Here is a 19,375-nt window from a genome sequence, read left to right as displayed (position 1 = left end):
AGGGCTGGGCCAGGGCTGGGCCTCACTCACCTTCGAAGGCGGGGGCGAGGGCCGCGGCCTTGGGGCCGGGGGCCAGGCGGCTGACGGTCAGGTCGCTCTCGGTGCCGCCCCGCGCGTTCAGCATGCAGGTGTACACCGTGGCGCCTGCGGGAGGAGGGCCGTACACGGCAGGCTGTGATGGGGTTCTGATACACCATGGTGGTGTCCTCACAGGGAGAGGAAATGCAGGGAGGAGGCCCTGGGCCTCAGAGGCAGAGACGGAGACAGGAAGGAAGGACAGAGCAGCCAGAAGCCGGGACGGAGCAGGAGGGTCCCCCGGGGAGCGTGGCCTGGTGACGCCTGCTGTGGCCTCTCGCCTCCAAACCGAAAGGCGGTCACAGCCGCCCCGGGACAGACACCCAGGACAGGGAGGGTGGGGTGCTGGCGGGTAGGGTGGTGTGTGGGTGACAGGGTCACAGCCGCCCCGGGACAGACACCGAGGACAGGGAGGGTGGGGTGCTGGTGGGTAGGGTGGTGTGTGGGTGACAGGGTCATAGCTGCCCCAGGACAGACACCGAGGACGGGGGAGGGTGGGGTGCTGGTGGGTAGGGTGGTGTGTGGGTGACAGGGTCACAGCCACCCCAGGACAGACACCGAGGACGGGGTTAGGGTGGGGTGCTGGCGGGTAGGGTGGTGTGTGGGTGATAAAACAGGAGAGGACTGTCCCAGTGTCACACAACACATTTTGAGAAATTCCCTGTTCTCTCTCTGAAGTTCACACCTAACTGGGCATGGTGTTTATTTGATCTGGAACCTAATCTGGTGCAAGCATCCCTGGGGGGGAGGGGGCAGTGCCAAGGGACATTGAACGGGGTGGGGGGGACCTCGAATCCTTTCTGGGACAGAGTACAGGGGCAGCGAGGGTGTAGAGAGGGGCAGCAAGGGTGGAGGGAGGGGGCAGGGAGGCCGACAGCCTGGGCCGGGGATTGGTGGTGAGGACACGGGATCCGGACAGGGCGCGGGCAGGCCGAGGGCAGAGCATGTGCTGGAGGAGCCCCGAGGTGCCACCTTGTCCCTGTGCCCAGGGCTGTGCCGGGAGCTCTGCCTGGAGCGGAAGCCTGAAGGACAGGACCCGCCTGGCCGCGTACCTGGGGGCCGGCTGACGTCGGCGGAGAACAGCCAGTCGGCGGCCTTCCTGGCGTCGGCGCCCACCAGGTAGAACTTGCCAAAGTAGGACATGTCGAACACGGCCGCCGCGCCCCTGCAGGCCAGGCACTCCTGCCGGATCTGGGGGGCGGGCGGGGCCCAGGCTCTGAGACGTGCCCCCGCCCAGGAGCATGGGCACTGGGCTCTCCCCTGCCACCCACTGAGCCCCCTCCGTGCCCTCCAGCTCAGAAACACCGTGACACACAGACACACCCAGGCTAGACCATGAGCCATAAAAGCACGCTAATACTCTGAAGAGGATTAAAGTCACACACAGGTGTCCTTCGGCCACCGGGGAATGGCACTGACATCCTGCAGGACACAGGAACTCTCAGGTCAGTGGAAACAGCCAGCAGACCAGGGAACACCGCAAGGGGACTCAGCAGACACCCATCGGCGTGACAGTGAACGCGTGACGTGTGAAAGAACTTTAAAATGCTTACGAGTGAATGTAACCAAAGTACAAATTGGAATTAAAACTACAAACTATGTGACTGAGGCTCCTCCCCGGCCGGCTCCTGCAGGAGGCAGCCCATCGATGTCTCTCTCTCTCACGTCGGTGTTTCTGGCTCTCCCTGTCTCTCCCACTCGCTCTCAAAGCCAGTGGGAAAATGCCCTCGGCTGAGGAGACCACAAAGTATGAGGCGTTTCAGGGCGACCACAGGGGTTCACCCCCCCAGGCGCTCCTGAGTGAGACCCGTGTCCGCAGGTGCCAGCCAGGGCGCTGGCTGTGGGGGCGACCCTCAGCACTGCAGCCCCTGGGGGTGGGGCCTGCCTGGGCCCTGGGCTCCGGGCTCGGGCCTCGGCTCCTCTCCTGCCCAGAGGCACTTATGGGGGGCCCCCCCCGCCTCTCCCAAGGGCCACATGTGCGGACAGTGAGGTTCTGGCCACGTGGTGAAGGAGCCGGCCTGGTGCGTCCTCACTGGCTGCCCCGAGAACGCCCCCGTGTGGCCCAGGCCCGTCACCTGCACCCAGAGGGGGAGCGGAGAGGGGCAGGGAGCTGTCTGGCCGGCCTCCCCTGCCCACGTGTGGCGTGAGGGGCAACAAGTGGCCCGTGGCGTGAGGGGCAACAAGTGGCCCGAACCACGGACCCTCCCCAGCGGCTCTGCTCTGTCCCGCCAGAGGCCTGCTCTGCAGAGGGCGCCCTGCGCTGGGGCCGGAGGAGGGTCATCGCTGACAAAGCTGACCGGGCTGGCTCCGGGCTCTGGACCAGGCTCGGGGGCCGAGGCCACACAGCCGGACCCAGGCCGGCCGCCCGGAGCGGTCTCGGTGCAGACGAGGGAGCAGTGGGGCGGGAGACATCACCTGCCTCCTGGAGACGGAGTCAGCCCCACGGGCCCAGGACGGAGCCCGGGCCGGCAGCTCTGCGGCCAGGAGCCGGCCCACAGGAGCCCCGTCTCCTCCGGGGGGGCAGGCGGGGGGGGGGGGGGCACTCACCACCTCGTGGTGGGGCGGGAAGTCAAAGGTGTACTCGGCCCCCAGCAGCCGGTTGTAGGCGTAGTCCTGGTGCGCCTGGTGCCCGTACGCCCCGTAGTAGTCGTAGGCCAGGACCTGGGGAAGGAGCCTGCTGGTCCCGGTCTGCCCTCCTCCCCCTCCCCCCACACACAGATGCCGGGCTGGTCCCCAGGACAGACACCCAGACCTTTACACCCGCCCACGTGACACCGGTGGGTCTCTGAGTCGTGGGGGCCCCAGGGGGATGGAGGGAAAGGGCGTGAAGTCGAGGTGTGGGGAGATGGGGAGCAGGAGGGGGTCCACCAGGATCTCAGGGCTCTCAACTCAGCGCCCAGCCAGTGGGGGGCGGCCAGGGACGGGGATGGAGGGGTGGCCCAGCGCCTCCCGAGGCTGTCGCCATGGCAGTGGGGGACCACGTCCTGCTGAGAGTGCCCTCTCCCAGGAGGAGGTCCTTGTGGGTGAGGAAGTGGCACAGGGACACGAAGACCTGTCGCGGGTCCCGGGTCCCAGGGGTGTCGGACAGCGTGGCCCTCGCCCGGGGGTGCACGGGAGGCGCTGGGCCCTGTGGGGAGTGGGTGCTACGGGCCCAGGAGGAGGGACGCGCCCAGTGAGGGAGCTCAGCTCCCGCTCCCCTGGCCCCTGGCGATGGCCCGAGCACTCGGGGGATGTGGTTGCCATGGAGACGGAGAGGGGCTGTGCAGGGAGGGGATGGCGGAGCACAGCAGCAGGAAAGGGTTTAATTTGCTCCAATCGGGACCAAACACTCCCCATCGGCCTAAGCCTCCAGGCCGCCCGCGGGCTGCCCCAGGGCAGACAGGGTGGTCTGACCAGCCTGGGCCCTCAGGGATCCCAGTGGGGGTTGCAGGGGGGGGCGGCGGGGGCGGAGCCCCAGGAGGGCACCCCGAGGCCAGGATGGTGTGAAATCCCAGCTCACAAGGCAGCACAGGGGACGCGCAGCCTCCTGCGAGGCCGCCCCCTCACACAAATGAGCAGTTGCTGTTGCCAAAAATACGTGAACCAGATTATGAGGAGACGCTCTGATTCCTCCTGCAACCCAGGGGCGGGTGTGCGCCCAGCCTGCTGCGGGCACCAGCTCCCGGCAGCGGGCGGCTCAGCGCCAGGGGCGGGTGGTGGGGTCGGGGGGGGGGGGGGGGGGCTCACCGGGGCCGCGCCTCCGGGGTTAAACCACCCTGGCCGCTCCCAGCCGTGCCGCTCCTGGAACACACAGCCTCGTGCGAGCAGCTCCTGGGGGTGGGGGAGCAGCACCCGTCACACCCGGCCGGACACCCGGGCGGGGCAGCCAGCCGTCAAACCTGGACGTCACACCCCAGGGCGTACGGGCCGAGAGATCCTGCCCCCCCCCCGCAGCGCCCCCCACAGAACCCCAGCGTACCCCGCTGCGGAGGACGGAGCCCCGGCCCACACTCCCCGGGGTGAGGAGATGGAGACGGGCCTCTGGGAGGGACGGGGTGGAATGAGATGGGGAGGGGGAGCCTGTCCTTCCAGGGACGCGGCCCTGCTCTCTGTCCCCCACCTGCGGACAGCAGGGCGGCGGTCCAGCCGCCAGGAGAGCCGGTGCGGGGCTCCAGCCCTTGGGGAGTGGGGTTCTGTGCTGAGGCCGCAGCCCCTGGTGGTGCGGGGTGGAGCGTGGTGGTGCGGGGTGGAGCGTGGTGGTGCCTGGTGGTGTGGGGTGGAGCGTGGTGGTGCGTGGTGGTGCGTGGTGGTGCGGGGTGGAGTGTGGTGGTGCGTGGTGGTGCGGGGTGGAGTGTGGTGGTGTGTGGTGGTGCGTGGTGGTGCGGGGTGGAGCGTGGTGGTGCGGGGTGGTGTGGGGTGGAGCGTGGTGGTGCGGGGTGGTGTGGGGTGGAGCGTGGTGGTGCGGGGTGGTGTGGGGTGGAGCGTGGTGGTGCGGGGTGGAGTGTGGTGGTGCGTGGTGGTGCGGGGTGGAGTGTGGTGGTGTGTGGTGGTGTGTGGTGGTGCGGGGTGGAGCGTGGTGGTGCGGGGTGGAGCGTGGTGGTGCGGGGTGGAGCGTGGTGGAGCAGGGTGGTGCGTGGTGGTGCGGGGTGGAGTGTGGTGGTGATGGGTGGTGCGTGGTGGAGCAGGGTGGTGCCTGGTGGTGCCTGGTGGTGCAGGGTGGGTACTGCCAGGCGTGACCCGAGAGGAAGGATAGGCATGGAGTTCTCCGTGGTCCACCGTCTGATGGCGCCCCCTGCCGTGGACTGCACACACTGCCCGGCACCTCCCCCCAGAACCCGCCCCCGCCCCCGCCCAGAGGCCAGGGGAGACCCAGTGCGCACCCTGAGCTCCAGCCTGAGTAAGCGCCTGGGGATGAGCGGGCCGCCTCCTCGCCCACCGCCAGACCCCGCCTCCGGGCGCCCCACCTCCGGGCACCAGCCTCCAGGCGCCAGCCTCCGGGCGCCAGCCTCTGGGCACCAGCCTCCGGGCGCCCCGCCTCCGGGCACCAGCCTCCGGGCACCAGCCTCTGGGCACCAGCCTCCGGGCGCCCCGCCTCCGGGCACCAGCCTCCGGGCGCCAGCCTCTGGGCACCAGCCTTCGGGCGCCCCGCCTCCGGGCACCAGCCTCCAGGCGCCCCGCCTCCGGGCACCAGCCTCCGGGCGCCAGCCTCCGGGCACCAGCCTCCGGGCGCCCCGCCTTCAGGGAGCCGCCCCGGGGAGCCGCCCCATCCCCCGCCCGGAGCCGCCGGCGCCGCGGGCACCTTGTGCAGCGGGTCGGTGCGCATGTTGCGGCCGGCCAGCGGCTCGTCGTGCGGGAAGACCACGGCGTAGTTCTTGGCGTAGGACTCGTGGCTGCGCTCACGGATCCAGCGCCGGTGGTCGGTGAGCGAGTGGTGGAAGCGCCTGTCACAGGGAGGCCGTCACTGCCGCCCCTGCCGCGGGGCCGACGACCGGGACCCGGCAAAGCCCCCCACCCCCCACGGCCCGGGAGGCACTGCCCCCACCAGGAGGGCGGCCGAGGATTCACCGCCTCCCCCAGCCCCTCCCGGCCGGCTCTCAGGGTGCCCTCTGCCTCCAGCCACACCCGGGCCTGGGCAGGCCCTGGGGAAGGGCTGGCGGAGGGAGCCAGACAGGTCCAGGCTGGGCAGGGCTGGGCAGGGCTGGGCAGGCAGCCTCGGCCGGCAGCCTGGGGGGCAGGCCTTGGCTGCCAAGGCCCCGGGGAGGCAGGTGTGAGCTGGGTCGGACGCAGCCTGCCTGCCCCTGCAGACAGCCCTGGGTGACCCCCCAGGCAAGCCCCCCCCCCAGCCTCCTCCTTGCTGTGGGTAGCAGGTCCACCCCCAAGGCCCTGCACAGACTGCGCATTCAGGAACATGCCCCTCCTGGGAGCGCCCGTGGCACGGCCCCCGCGGCACCAGGCACACGGCACACCGCGTCTCAGAGCCTGCCGGCGGGTCCTGTGGGACAGGCACCCAGGGGTGTGATGTCCTATCAGGCCAGGAAGGGAGGAGGCGAGCAGAGGAGCGGGCGTGCTGGCTGAGCCTGTACCCCTGCACCCCTGCAGCGGGGGGTCCCGGGGGCTGTCCCCCAGGAGCAGGAACAACAGAGCCGGCTGAACTCCCAGCAGCCCCCCAAGCTGTGGCCAGACTGCGGCCAGGACACAGCCCGGCCCCAGGGCCCCACCGCCTGGGCCTGCCCGGCACCTGTGTCACCAGCCTCAACTCACAGGCTCCCAGGCAACCAGGACCCCAGCCCGGACCTCTGCCCGTCGGCCCCTGCGCGGGTTCGCTCAGCGCTGCCACGGGCCGGCCTGCAGGGGGGGTTACCTGCACGGACCCAGCAGCACACGCAGCCCTGCCCAGGTCCCGGGGCGGCCGGCGGAGCCACCCCGCCCACAGGAGTCCGGGCACTCGCCTGATGTCGTAGCCGTACATGTCCTTCTCCGGGCGCCCGTGGACGATCCAGTGGGCCAGCTCCTGCCCGCAGCCGCCGCCCAGCATCATCCCTGCGGGGCGGGGGGCACAGTCTGCAACCCTCTCACAGCCGCTCCCCCCGGGTTCTACCCTCCCCCCGGCAGCGGCACTGCAGGCCTCTGTCCCCACCCGTCGGGGCGCAGCCCCTCGCCCCACGCGGGGGGCGCTGGCGGGAGGCCTCGGGGTGCGGGGGGCTGGACCCACCTGCACTGTTGAAGCCGCAGCCCAGGAAGAAGCCGCGCAGCTCAGGCGCCTCCCCCATCAGGGGCTTGTGGTCGGGCGTGAAGGACTCTGGAAGGAAGGGTGGCCTGAGGCCCCGGGAGGGGACTCCCGAGGGGGCAGCGGTGGGGCAGGGCCTGCGCATGCTCCGTCACCCAGCCCCGCCCAGCCTCAAGCGCCCACTCGGTGCCCCCTCCTCCAGGGAGCCCTCTGGCTGCTCCGGCCATGTGGGCAGCTACACTGGCAGCTGTGCCTCAGCCAGAGCCTCTCAAAGCGGCGGGCTCAGGGGGTGAGCGTCAGCCTATGAACCGGGAGGTCACGGTTCGATTCCCGGTGGGGGCACAGGCCCGGGTGGCAGGCGGGATCCCCAGTGTGGGGCGTGCAGGGGCAGCCGATCCACGATTTTCTCTCATAGATGTTTCTGCCTCTCTCTCCCTCCCCCCCTCTCTCTAAAACTAAAAATTACAAACAATAAAAGGAAAGGAGAGAGGCCGGGCTGCTGACCCTGCGGCCACAGGAAGTCCTGAGCCTGGTGCCCAGAGGAGACGCCGGCGGGAGCCGTTTCTGGGGACGAGGGTCTGTGAGCGTTGAACAAGGACCCAGGCTGAGCCACGGAGATGAGGGTGCAGGGCACGTGGAGCAGAGCAAGCGAGACATCGCCTTGGCTCCGACCTCCCAACCCTGCTTCCCCGAAGGCCCGGAGGCCAAGGCCTGGCTGTGCCGTCCGGGAGGAGAGAGGCCCGTTTCCCCAGAGACACACCGCTCCAGCCCGAGACAGACCCAGAGCCTCCCAGCACCCCAGGCGAGGCCCGGGGCGAGGATGTGGCTAATTAGGCTGAGCTGGGATGGCTTCCGGCCTGTTCTCCCTGCCCTCCCCTCCCCGGAGGCTGCGGGCGGTGAGTCATCGCCTGCTCCCCGAATCCTGCCCCTGTGGGTCGCCCTGCACCCCTGCCTCCTGGGAGAGGCGGCCCTCGCCAAAGCTCCTCAGGCCGGGACAGCCTGCAGGGCCCGACACCGGTGTGCGGGTGGAGGGCTGGGCGCTGACCCCCTCCTGCCCGCCCTCCCTCCCCGCCAGCCTGTGGGCGCGGCTCTGCCCGGCTTCTGGCTGCGGTGCCCACGGGGACACAGGCTGCTGGCGGGCGGGCCCTCCGGCGTGTGGCTTCTCGCTGTCCCAGCAGGTGGCTGTCCTGGTTCACAGATGGCCGCCCCGGGGCTCGGAGACCCGGAGCCTCCCCCACAGCCCTGACCCGGGCGGGCGAGCCCGCCGTCAGCTGGGCATCAAACAGGCGTGTGTGCCCGGAGGGAGGGGGCGCCCTGGGGCCTGAGGGAGCCACGGAGGGTGCTCCCCCTCAGGCTCGATTGGGCCGTCCCTCCTCCGGGCAGCCCCCCAGGCACCAGCACCCCGGTACCCCCGTCCGGACACCTGCCCAGTGGCTGCAGCCGCCTAACCGCCTGGTCCTGCCCGCCAGGCTGCTTGGGGCAGCCAGCTCGGGGCAGCGGCTCACCCTGGGCCGAGGAAGCCTGGCCATGGCCCTGGGGCCACTCCTGCCCCGCCTCCCGCAGGTCCCGGCCTGCAGGGCGGGCACAGCAGTGCCCACCACCAGGGCTGCTGGGGAGGCCCCGGGAGCAGAGACCCACCTACTGCCTGCAAGGGCCAGCCCCCAGCCCCAGGCCTCCCCCTTCAGCCCCCAGGGCCAGCCCCCGGCCCCAGGCCTCCCCCCTCATCCTCCAGTGCCAGCCCCCGCCCCAGGCCTCCCCCTTCAGCCCCCAGGGCCAGCCCCCGCCCCAGGCCTCCCCCTTCAGCCCCCAGGGCCAGCCCCCGGCCCCAGGCCTCCCCCTTCAGCCCCCAGGGCCAGCCCCCGCCCCAGGCCTCCCCCCTCATCCTCCAGTGCCAGCCCCCGCCCCAGGCCTCCCCCTTCAGCCCCCAGTGTCAGCCCCCGCCCCAGGCCTCCCCCCTCATCCTCCAGTGCCAGCCCCCGGCCCCAGGCCTCCCCCTTCAGCCCCCAGTGTCAGCCCCCGCCCCAGGCCTCCCCCCTTATCCCTCAGGGCCAGCCCCCGGCCCCAGGCCTCCCAGTTCAGCCCCCAGTGTCAGCCCCCGCCCCAGGCCTCCCCCTTCAGCCCCCAGTGTCAGCCCCCGGCCCCAGGCCTCCCCCCTTATCCCTCAGGGCCAGCCCCCGGCCCCAGGCCTCCCCCTTCAGCCCCCAGGGCCAGCCCCCGGCCCCAGGCCTCCCCCTTCAGCCCCCAGTGCCAGCCCCTGGCCCCAGGCCTCCCCCCTTATCCCTCAGGGCCAGCCCCCGGCCCCAGGCCTCCCCCCTCATCCTCCAGTGCCAGCCGCCGCCCCAGGCCTCCCCCTTCAGCCCCAGTGTCAGCCCCCGGCCCCAGGCCTCCCAGTTCAGCCCCCAGTGTCAGCCCCCACCCCAGGCCTCCCCCTTCAGCCCCCAGGGCCAGCCCCCGGCCCCAGGCCTCCCCCCTCATCCTCCAGTGCCAGCCGCCGCCCCAGGCCTCCCCCTTCAGCCCCCAGTGTCAGCCCCCGGCCCCAGGCCTCCCAGTTCAGCCCCCAGTGCCAGCCCCCGGCCCCAGGCCTCCCCCTTCAGCCCCCAGGGCCAGCCCCCGGCCCCAGGCCTCCCCCTTCAGCCCCCAGGGCCAGCCCCCGGCCCCAGGCCTCCCCCTTCAGCCCCCAGGGCCAGCCCCCGGCCCCAGGCCTCCCAGTTCAGCCCCCAGTGTCAGCCCCCGGCCCCAGGCCTCCCCCCTTATCCCTCAGGGCCAGCCCCCGCCCCAGGCCTCCCCCCTTCTCCCTCAGGGCCAGCCCCCGCCCCAGGCCTCCCCCCTCATCCTCCAGGGCCAGCCCCCGGCCCCAGGCCTCCCAGTTCAGCCCTCAGGGCCAGCCCCCGCCCCAGGCCTCCCGCTCACCTGGGCCGCAGACTGTGGACTTGACCCCCGTCTTCTCCAGCACCGGCACCCGGTTGACGGCCCCCTCGATGTGCTGGGTGAACACGTCCCAGTCCAAGTCGAAGAGGCCGAAAGCGAACTTGTCCGACACCTGGGGGGGCGGGACCTGCCCTGTGAGGCTGCCCTGGGGCTGCAGCTTCCCCCCAGCAGGTGGTGACGGCTGGGCTGGTCCCCTCCCGGGCCCCCCAGCAGGGCCTGTCTGCCCCCCGGGCCCCTAGCTCTGCTCTGCCCGGAGGCCCCGCCCCCCGCCCCCCTCCGTCCCGCTCTCCCGGTCCCATCACGGCCGCCTGCTCTGAAGGCTCCTCTGTGGTCTGCAAAGCCCTGCAGGAGCCGGCCCGCCCCAGCTGCCACGGGCCCACAGCCACGCCGACCCTCCCTCCTTCCTTCAAGAAGGGCAAGCTGGCCCTCAGGGCTGCACCTGCCCGGCAGCTCCGCTCCCCCCTTGCTCTCGGCAGGGCCCTGCCCATCATTCCTGCGTGTCTCCCGCCAAAACACAGGTCCCCGGGGACAGGGGCTTTAGCTCAGTCTCCCTGTCGCCCAGAAAGTAAGGCAGAAGCTGCCCCCAGCTGGCCATGCTGCATTCAGTTGTGGACTAAACGCAGGAAAATGAGAGGCGGTGGCCGACCCGCCTGGGGAGGCCGAGGGGGCGGGCACGTGCTGCTGGCTGACAGGCCAGGGCCTGAGGGAGCCCTCCCCCGGCCGAGGGCCGGCCCTGCCCGCAGGCCAGGCGCTCGGGGTCAGGGGGGAGGGGACTGACCCTGTGGGCCGGGGCCTGCGTGGCTCAGCACCCACCCCAGGAGCTGCAGGCGGAGGGAGACGCAGGCCCACCCCCCACCCCTCCCCATTCCCTCCATCCCCCACCCCACCCTGCAATCTCCCCTCCCCTCCCCCCTCCCCATCCCCCCCGAGCCGCACCTCCTCCCAGAAGATGGGGTTGGCCTCGTAGCCGCCCACGGACAGGGCGTCCCCCTGGAGGCGGAGGTAGACAGAGGCGTCGTGGTCGCGGACGTTGGGCATGTTCTAGAAGGCGGAGCAGAGGCCGGGGTCAGCCAGCTCCTCGCTCCCCCCGCACAGGCTCAGAGGCTCTGGGGCTGGTGCGGGCACAGCCTGGACCCCCGGGGGCACACGGGCCTGGGGACAGCGCCGTGACTAAACGAATAACCCCCGCCTGCCTCTGACCTTGAACTTCACGGAGGGGCCTGACCGACCCCCAGCTTCTCCTGAGAGGTCCCTGGAGGTCAGGCACGGGCAGGGACCAGGCCCCGGGGACGAGGGCCGCCCTCTTTCCTGGCGCCCTTGCCCGGGACACAGCCCCTGCCGCCCTCAGCCAGTCCTGGGCCTGAGCTCAGCGGCCCGAGCCCACTGCGGCCCGAGGGCGCCCCCTGGTGGCCACCCGGAGCTCTCCCCCAGAACCGGCCTCCCTTCTGCCGGAGGCGCTGGGCGGCTGCTCTGACCCCAGCGCCCACCCGGGGGGACACAGCCTGAGGAGGGGCCCTCAATCGCAGCAACTCCATGACCGGGGACGCTGCCAAGGGAGGCCGCCGCCCCCCCCCCCCTCCGCGTCCCCGAGCGGCCAGCCCGGCCCTCCAGTGACCGAGGGCGGCCCAGGGCGGGGCCAGGCTCCCGGGACCCTCCGTGCTGGGCCTGCCCCTGCCCATGGGCAGTCTGGCCTGGCTGCCCCCACCCAGACCCTCTGGCCGTGTCCGGGCGGCCTGCAGGCCCCCCGCGCTCCCTGCTTCCCCACCGGCCCTCCGCCGCCTCCGGACCTGCCGCCCCGGGGCCCCTGCCCAGACCCAGGCCTCCGCGCCTCCCACAGCCCGGCCCCTCCGGCCGGCGGCGCCCACCTGGATGCCCTCGATGCGCTCGGTCACCACGTAGGCGTGGTGCATGGCCACCAGCGGCACCTTGACGCCCGCCATCCGGCCCACCGCCTCCGCCCACACGCCTGCGGGCAGAGGGGCGGTCAGCCCTGCTGGCACCGTCCGCCCGACCACGGCCCCGGGCGGCCCCCGGCCCCACGGCCCCACGGCCCTCCCCGGCCCCCGGGCCCTCCCCGGCCCCACGGCCCCAGGCGGCCCCCGGGCCCTCCCCGGCCCCATGGCCCCAGGCGGCCCCCGGCCCTCCCCGGCCCCTCGGCCCCAGGAGGCCCCAGCCCTCCCCGGCCCCACGGCCCTCCCCGGCCCCCGGGCCCTCCCCGGCCCCTCGGCCCCAGGCGGCCCCCTGCCCTCCCCGGAGGAAGGCCGTGGCCGCTCGGAGCCGGGCCCGCCCACCTGCGCAGTTGACCACGCAGGGCGTCTGCAGGGTGCCGTGCTCCGTCTCCACGGCCGCCACCCGCCGCACGCCAAAGTCGTCCGTCCGCACGCGGATGCCCGTCACCGGGCAGTTCTCGATGACCTGGGGGCGAGGGGGCTGCCACGGGCTCTGCACCCCACCCGGCGGGAGGGGGACCCCGCTTCCGAGGCCAGGCTGCCCCTCGCTCGGAGACCCGCCCCCTCACCCCGCTTTCTCACAAAGGGGCTCGTCGTTGACAAGGTGTTTGCGTCTCCCTGCAGCCTGAGGGTCAGCGGGCGGCGGCCCCCACGTGTGATAAAGCCACAAGAGGGCGGCGGGGAGGCCCTGGCCCAGCGGGCACAACCTGGGGAACGCCGGCGGGAGGGGACCCCGGCCGGCGCGGGCACTGCTGCCAGGGCAGAGGGCGGCTGGGGCGGCGCCCAGGCCAATGCGGGCACTGCTGCCAGGGCAGAGGCCGGGCTGGGGTGGCGCCCAGGCCAATGCGGGCACTGCTGCCAGGGCAGAGGGCGGCTGGGGCGGCGCCCAGGCCAATGCGGGCACTGCTGCCAGGGCAGAGGCCGGGCTGGGGTGGCACCCGGGCCAATGCGGGCACTGCTGCCAGGGCAGAGGCCGGGCTGGGGTGGCGCCCGGGCCAATGCGGGCACTGCTGCCAGGGCAGAGGCCGGGCTGGGGTGGCGCCCGGGCCAATGCGGGCACTGCTGCCAGGGCAGAGGCCGGGCTGGGGCGGGCGCCCGGGCCAATGCGGGCACTGCTGCCAGGGCAGAGGCCGGGCTGGGGTGGCGCCCGGGCCAATGCGGGCACTGCTGCCAGGGCAGAGGGCGGCTGGGGCGGCGCCCGGCCGCGGCCGCGTACCTGCGCTCCCCGGGCGGTGGCGGCCCTGGCGAGGGTGGAGCAGGTGCCGGCGGGGTCCATGGTGCCGTCGTGCGGCACGTACAGGGTCCCGTACAGGTCCTCCACGTTCATCAGCGGGTACAGCGCCTTGGTCTCCGCCGGGCTCAGCACGTGGGACTCCACGCCGTAGGCCTTGCCCAGCTGGGGGCGGGGACAGGGACTGAGCCCCCGGGAGCGAGCCCTCCGGCCACTGTCCTCCCGCCCGGCCCCGGGGGCAGCCCTGACCCGCTCCGGAAGCCTTGGCCGCCACCACGCCCAGACCCGGGCGCCACCCGGCCGATACGGACCCCGCTGCCTGGCATCTCCCGCCTCCGCGGTCCCGTCTCACAGGTGCGGGCACTGAGGCTCCGGGGCAGACTCCTCCCGGCGGCCCAGCCCAGGGGCAGCACCAGGTTCCAACCCAGATCTGCTGGGGCTCCCTCCCTGCTGGGGCTCCCTCCTTCAAGAGGCCCCCCCCACCCTGCAGGGTGCAGCCCCCACAAACCCCCCCACCCTGCGGGGCGCACCCCCCATGAGCTCTCCCCCCGCCCGCGGGGCGCACCCCCATGAACCCCCCCACTGGGCGCACCCCCCATGAACCCCCCCACGGGACGCACCCCTGTGAACCCCCCCACGGGGCGCACCCCCCATGAACCTCCCCACGGGGCGCACCCCCGTGAACCCCCCGCGGGGCACACGCACCGACATGAGCCTCTTGTACTCGTCCAGGCGCTGCCGGTTGGAGGCGATGAACAGGCCGCCGTTCTGGATCCAGCCCGTGTGCAGCCCCGTCTCCGCCTCCAGGTCGCGGCTCACCACGCGCCGTGTGTGGGCCAGCAGCTCCACCTCCACGTCGCTGGGCCGCAGCTGCCACAGCAGGCCTGCGGGAGGCGCCGTCGGTACGCGGGGAGCCGCCCCCGCCCCGGCCGGCCCTTATGGCGGCCCCGGGCGGTGAGGATGACGGGTCCGGCTGCTCAGGACGGCCTCCGGGCTCGGGCAGCGCGGAGTGACCCCAAAGCTGTCTACAGAGCACCTGCCGTGCCGGGTGCCGGGTGCCGGGTGCCGGGTGCCGGGTGCCAGGTGCCGTGTGCCAGGTGCCGTGTGCCGTGTGCCGTGTGTCAGGTGCCGTGTGCCGGGTGCCGGGTGCCGGGTGCCATGTGCCATGTGCTGTGTGCCGGGTGCTGTGTGCCAAGTGCCGTGTGCCGTGTGCCGTGTGCCAGGTGCTGTGTGCCGTGTGCCGTGTGCCGGGTGCCGGGTGCTGTGTGTCGTGTGCCGTGTGCCGTGTGCCAGGTGCCAGGTGCCGTGTGCCATGTGCTATGTGCCTGGTGCTGTGTGCCGGGCGCCGTGTGCCGTGTACCAGGTGCCGGGTGCCGGGTGCTGTGTGCTGGGTGCCGTGTGCTGGGTGCCATGTGCTGTGTGCCGTGTGCCAGGTGCTGTGTGCCATGTGCTGTGTGCCGTGTGCTGTGTGCCGGGTGCCGTGTGCCGGGTGCCGGGTGCCGTGTGCCAGGTGCCGTGTGCCACATGCTGTGTGCTAGGTGCCGTGTGCCAGGTGCTGGGTGCCGTGTGACGTGTGACGTGTGCCGTGTGCTGTGTGTCGGGTGCCGTGTGCCGGGTGCCGGGTGCTGGGTGCCGTGTGCCGTGTGACGTGTGCCGTGTGCTGTGTGCCGGGTGCCGTGTGCCGGGTGCCGGGTGCCGGGTGCTGGGTGCCGTGTGCCATGTGCCGGGTGCCGTGTGCCATGTGCCGGGTGCGGGGTGCCGAGGCCTGGGCTGAGCTGTCCCGGGGGAAGAGCGTCACTTTACCCAGCGCCCTTCACCCACAGCTGCCCCCCAGCGAGTCTGGGAGTGGAGGCCGGGTGAGGCCGAGGCTGCCCTGGCGGACGGAGGGCAGTGGGGGGGGGCCCGAGGCTGTGTGGGCAGCCTCACGTCACCCCAACATGTGTGGTGCCTGAGGCTTTCCAGCTCCGTGGGGAGCGCTCACTCATGTGGGCGATGTTGGGGGAGTCGGGAGTGTTTGTCCCTGGGAGCCGGGAGCCGGGAGCCGGGAGCTGGGGGCTGGCGGCCGGGAGCTGGGAGCCAGGGACCGGGGGCTTGGAGCCGGGAGCCGGGGGCTTGGAGCTGGGAGCCGGGAGCCGGGGGCTTGGAGCCGGGAGCCGGGGGCTTGGAGCCGGGAGCCGGGGGCTTGGAGCTGGGAGCCAGGGACCGGGGGCTTGGAGCCGGGAGCCGGGAGCCGGGGGCCGGGAGCTAGAAGCCGGGAGCCGGGAGCTGGGAGCTGGGAGCCGGGAGCCAGCCCCGGGTTGGGGCAGAAGGTGACGCCCTGGGGCAGGCACTGCTTGGTTGGCAGAATTGCAGCCACAGCTGGGGGCCCGGAGTTCCCCGTCCGACCACCTGGGTGGCCCTCCCCGTCCACCTCCAGCCCCGGGTTCGCCCTCACCCAGGTGCCTGTGCGGGAAGGGCTTCTGTTCTCTGAATAGACAGCTGGCTCCCAGCTCACGGCTCAGCTTTGACCTCTGACCTCCGGGACTCCCTCCTCCCACCACAGCTTCAGACTCGGGGACAAGCAGGGGGACCCCCAATCTGCCCGGCTCCCTGCTCCACTCCGCTGCCTCTGCCCGTGGTCCCGGCCACTCCCTGAGTCTGTCCCCCACCCCACCCCTCCCAGCGCGTCCCCCTGGGTCCCCCCAGCGCCCCCAGCACCCTTAGCGCCCCCCAGCACCCCCAGCACCCCCAGCACTCTCAGCGCCCCCCAGCACCCCCAGCACCCCCAGCACCCTTAGCGCCCCCCAGCACCCCCAGCACCCCCAGCACCCTCAGCGCCCCCAGCACCCCCAGCACCCCCCAGCGCCCCCAGAACTCCCCCAGCGCCCCCCAGCGCCCCCAGCGCCCGGCCCCCACCTGCGGTGTGCCAGGTGGTCCCCGAGGTGAGGCGCTCCCGCTCCAGCAGCACGCCGCGCACGCCCAGCTTGGCCAGGTGGTACAGGGTCTGGCAGCCCAGGCTGCCGCCGCCGATGACCACCACGTCGGCCGCGCTGGGCAGGGGCCGGCTGGGGCCTCGGGCGGCCGCGGGGTCCCCGGCCTCCTTCAGCGTCCGCTGGTACGGCACGCTCTTCTCCGCGGCCGGGCCGGCCCCGCTGCTCAGGGGACGCGGCCCCGGGCCCGGAGCGGGGCCCCGGCCGGGGCGAGGGTGCGTGGCCGCCGCACGCAGGGCCCGGCCCAGCGAGGCCATGGTGACGCGGTGTCGGCGCTGGGGGAGCTGGGGAGAGAGCAGGAGGAGGTGTGGACGGGCGCCGCGGGGGGCCACAGGAGAGCGGGCACCGTGCCCCCACGCTGTGCCCCAGGCCCCCCTGCCACGCCCCTGTGCTCCTGCATCATCGAGTGAGGGCCCGCTGAGGCCTGGCACACACGTCAGGGCCCGGCGCCCACATGTCTGTCAGGGCCTGGGGCACACGTCAGGGCCTGGCGCACACATGTCTGCCAGGGCCCAGCGCCCACATGTCTGTCAGGGCCTGGGGCACACATATCTGTCAGGGCCTGGGGCACACTTCAGGGCCTGGCACACACACGTCAGGGCCTGGCGCACACATGTCTGCCAGGGCCCAGCGCCCACATATCTGTCAGGGCCTGGGGCACACATGTCAGGGCCTGGCACACACATGTCAGGACCTGGTGCACACATGTCTGTCAAGGCCTGGGGCATACATGTCAGGGCCACTGAGGCCAGGCGCACACGTCAGGGCCTGGTGCAAACATGTCAGGGCCTAGGGCACACATGTCAGGGCTGCTGAGGCCTGGCACACACGTCAGGGCCTGGGGCACACGTCAGGGCCACTGAGGCCTGGTGCACACATGTCAGGGCCTGGTGCACACATGTGAGGGCCTGGTGGGGCCCAGGGCACCACAGTGGAGGCCCAGGGAGTGGAGAGTGGGCAGGGCTGTGCCTGGGCGGGGGGCTCTGTTGGGGGTGGAGAGGAGCAGCCAAATGAGACCTGGGAAGTGGGGTGACCCCTAGGAGAGGACAGGGAGGACGGGAGGGGACCTGAGGACCAAGGTCCAGAGAACACAGACCCAGACAGGCACCGGGCAAGGATGGGGATGGGGCAAGGCTGTCCAGCAGCCTGGAGAGCCCCAGGCACTTCCCGGGGGTGGGGCCTGAAGACCCAGGGGGTGGGGCCTGATGACCCCCGGGGTGAGGCCTGGTGACCACGGGGGTGGGGCCTGGTGACCCTGGGGTGGGGCCTGGTGACCACGGGGGTGGGGCCCGGTGACCCCGGGGGTGGGGCCTGGTGACCCCAGGCCTGGCGCTGCAGGGTGGTGCTGGGACAGGGGAGACGAGGGAGGTGGGAGCCACCAGAGGGGACGCAGTGACCCGGGGGTGATGAGGACGGGGTTGGGGTGATGAAGGACGGAGCCACCTGGACACACAGCCACGCGGGTGGGAGGGGGAGGCGGTGTGCTCGGGAGCGGGGGTCCCAGGGCCAGTGGGGCAGCCTGAGGCAGGGACACTCCCCCTCCAGCTCGGCTCCCACTCCCCTCTCAACCCCACAGTCCTCTCTGCCCGCCGGCCCCAGTGCCCTCTGGAACCGGGCGGACGGGGAGAGGCAGGGAGGCCTAGGCCGCTGGGCTCAGGGCGCCCTCCTGCCTCTCCCCTCACCCGTCCCCCCTCAGGGTCCTCTGGGGACTTCAGGGCTCACTTAGGGTCCCTCCCCCGGGAAGCCCTCCCAGGCCTCCCAGCCAGAAACATCTCTGGGACCCGGAGCCTCTCCTCACCGGGGAGGAGTCCCGGGGCGGGCCCTGCCTGCCCCGCCCGCAGGGGGAAGCCCGGCCAGCAGAGGGCAGGGAACGCTCCAGGGGTGGAGTGATGGGGGTGGGTGAGCCGTGCCAACCACCGTGAATCGTCAGGACAGATGCCAACGAACTGCCTGCCTGAGGAAGGCCCCGTCCGCGGCAGCCGCCTTGCTCCGCAGACGCTCTGAGGCGGTGTCCTCCGGTTTACGGGGGGCGGGGGAGGCACTGAGGCTCAGGGGGCTGAGCCGAGGGGAGCAGGTCCGGGCCTGAGCTGGGCGGGCTCTGCTGCCCTCCTGACCTCCGTCTGCAGGCGGCACAGGCTGGTGGGGGAGGGAGGCTGGGGCCGTGCTGGGGGTGGGGTGAGGGCCCAGCCCCGTGACCCTCTCCCAGAGGGGCCGGGGGCACCAGGGAGCTGTGGTCTAAGAGGCTCTGGGGGGTTGGGGTTGGGGCGGCGGCTGGCCCCCGTGCCCCAGGCCTGACCCCACCTGCCTCCTTCCGCGGGTGCCCGGGCGCGGGGCGCACCCCTGGGCTGGGTCTGCACTTACCTCCCAGGAGCCCAGCGGTGCCCGCTGTGGACAGCGCCTCACGTGGTGCCAGAAACTCCCCAGGGCACCGGCCCCGCCCGCCCCCCACCCGCCCCGCACCCCGCACCCGCGGCCTCTGACCGGCCTCCGCTCCCTGGGAGGCGGCCTCATGCCCGTCCGCCCCTGGCCAGTCCGGCTGTCCTCCTGGCCCAGTCCGGGCTGTCTGCTGTCCACCTGGCCCAATCCTGCAGTCCACCTGGCCCAGTCCTGCTGTCCACCTGGCCCAATCCACCTGGCCCAGTCCCGCTGTCCACCTGGCCCAGTCCCGCTGTCCACCTGGCCCGGTCCGGGCTGTCCACCTGACCCAGTCTGGGCTGTCCACCTGGCCCGGTCCCGCTGTCCACCTGGCCCAGTCTGCTGTCCGCCTGGCCCGGTCCCGCTGTCCACCTGGCCCGGTCCGGGCTGTCCACCCAACCCAGTCTGGGCTGTCCACCTGGCCCCGTCCGGCTGTCCGCCTGGCCCAGTCTGCTGTCCGCCTGGCCCGGTCCCGCTGTCCACCTGGCCCGGTCCCACTGTCCGCCTGGCCCGGTCCCGCTGTCCACCTGGCCCGGTCCCGCTGTCCACCTGGCCCGGTCCGGGCTGTCCACCCAACCCAGTCTGGGCTGTCCACCTGGCCCCGTCTGGCTGTCCGCCTGGCCCGGTCCCGCTGTCCGCCTGGCCCGGTCCCGCTGTCCGCCTGGCCCGGTCCCGCTGTCCACCTGGCCCGGTCCCGCTGCCCACCCGGCCCGGTCCGGGCTGTCCACCCAACCCAGTCTGGGCTGTCCACCTGGCCCCGTCCGGCTGTCCGCCTGGCCCAGTCCCGCTGTCCGCCTGGCCCAGTCCCGCTGTCCACCTGGCCCAGTCCTGCTGTCCACCTGGCCCAGTCCTCTGCTCCCGGCAGCAGCTGCTCCCCCGTTAGCCTGCTCCGGGGCCCCCACAGCCTGTCCCGCCCCCAGGAGGACACCCGCTGGCAGGGGTGAGGGTGCAGGACCCCGGGGTGCGGGACGGCCACCACTTACCCTGAGCTTCAGGGGCCGGAGGAGCCCCGCAGCTGCAGGAGGAGGGTGAATGGGTGCCTGCCCAGCGGACCTGGCGGAGGGGCAGGGAGCGGCCCAGGACCCGCCCACCAGCCCAGCTA

At 72.9% G+C, this 19,375-nt stretch overlaps 1 protein-coding gene across 1 annotated transcript in view; it reads right to left on the bottom strand.

Moving 5' to 3' along the window:
- SARDH (sarcosine dehydrogenase) overlaps nt 1–19,375 on the bottom strand; it is a 44,365-nt gene extending 24,990 nt beyond the window's left edge. Inside the window, exons 1-15 of the mRNA XM_045575144.1 lie at nt 19,257–19,375; nt 15,785–16,142; nt 13,595–13,773; nt 12,875–13,054; nt 12,001–12,124; nt 11,575–11,675; nt 10,646–10,750; nt 9,692–9,821; nt 6,767–6,853; nt 6,504–6,594; nt 5,354–5,495; nt 3,802–3,885; nt 2,623–2,736; nt 1,128–1,266; nt 31–144 (exon numbers count right to left, since the gene is read on the bottom strand). Of these exons, the coding sequence (XP_045431100.1) occupies nt 31–144; nt 1,128–1,266; nt 2,623–2,736; nt 3,802–3,885; nt 5,354–5,495; nt 6,504–6,594; nt 6,767–6,853; nt 9,692–9,821; nt 10,646–10,750; nt 11,575–11,675; nt 12,001–12,124; nt 12,875–13,054; nt 13,595–13,773; nt 15,785–16,115 (1,921 nt within the window). The 5' untranslated portion in view covers nt 16,116–16,142; nt 19,257–19,375. The remainder of the gene's footprint in view (nt 1–30; nt 145–1,127; nt 1,267–2,622; nt 2,737–3,801; nt 3,886–5,353; nt 5,496–6,503; nt 6,595–6,766; nt 6,854–9,691; nt 9,822–10,645; nt 10,751–11,574; nt 11,676–12,000; nt 12,125–12,874; nt 13,055–13,594; nt 13,774–15,784; nt 16,143–19,256) is intronic.

The sequence above is a fragment of the Pipistrellus kuhlii genome, unplaced genomic scaffold, assembly GCF_014108245.1.
Source record: "Pipistrellus kuhlii isolate mPipKuh1 unplaced genomic scaffold, mPipKuh1.p scaffold_m20_p_68, whole genome shotgun sequence".
NCBI classification, from domain to species: Eukaryota; Metazoa; Chordata; class Mammalia; order Chiroptera; family Vespertilionidae; genus Pipistrellus; species Pipistrellus kuhlii.
Note: the sequence above shows the minus strand (reverse complement) of the source record. Positions and strands in the feature narration are given on the sequence as shown.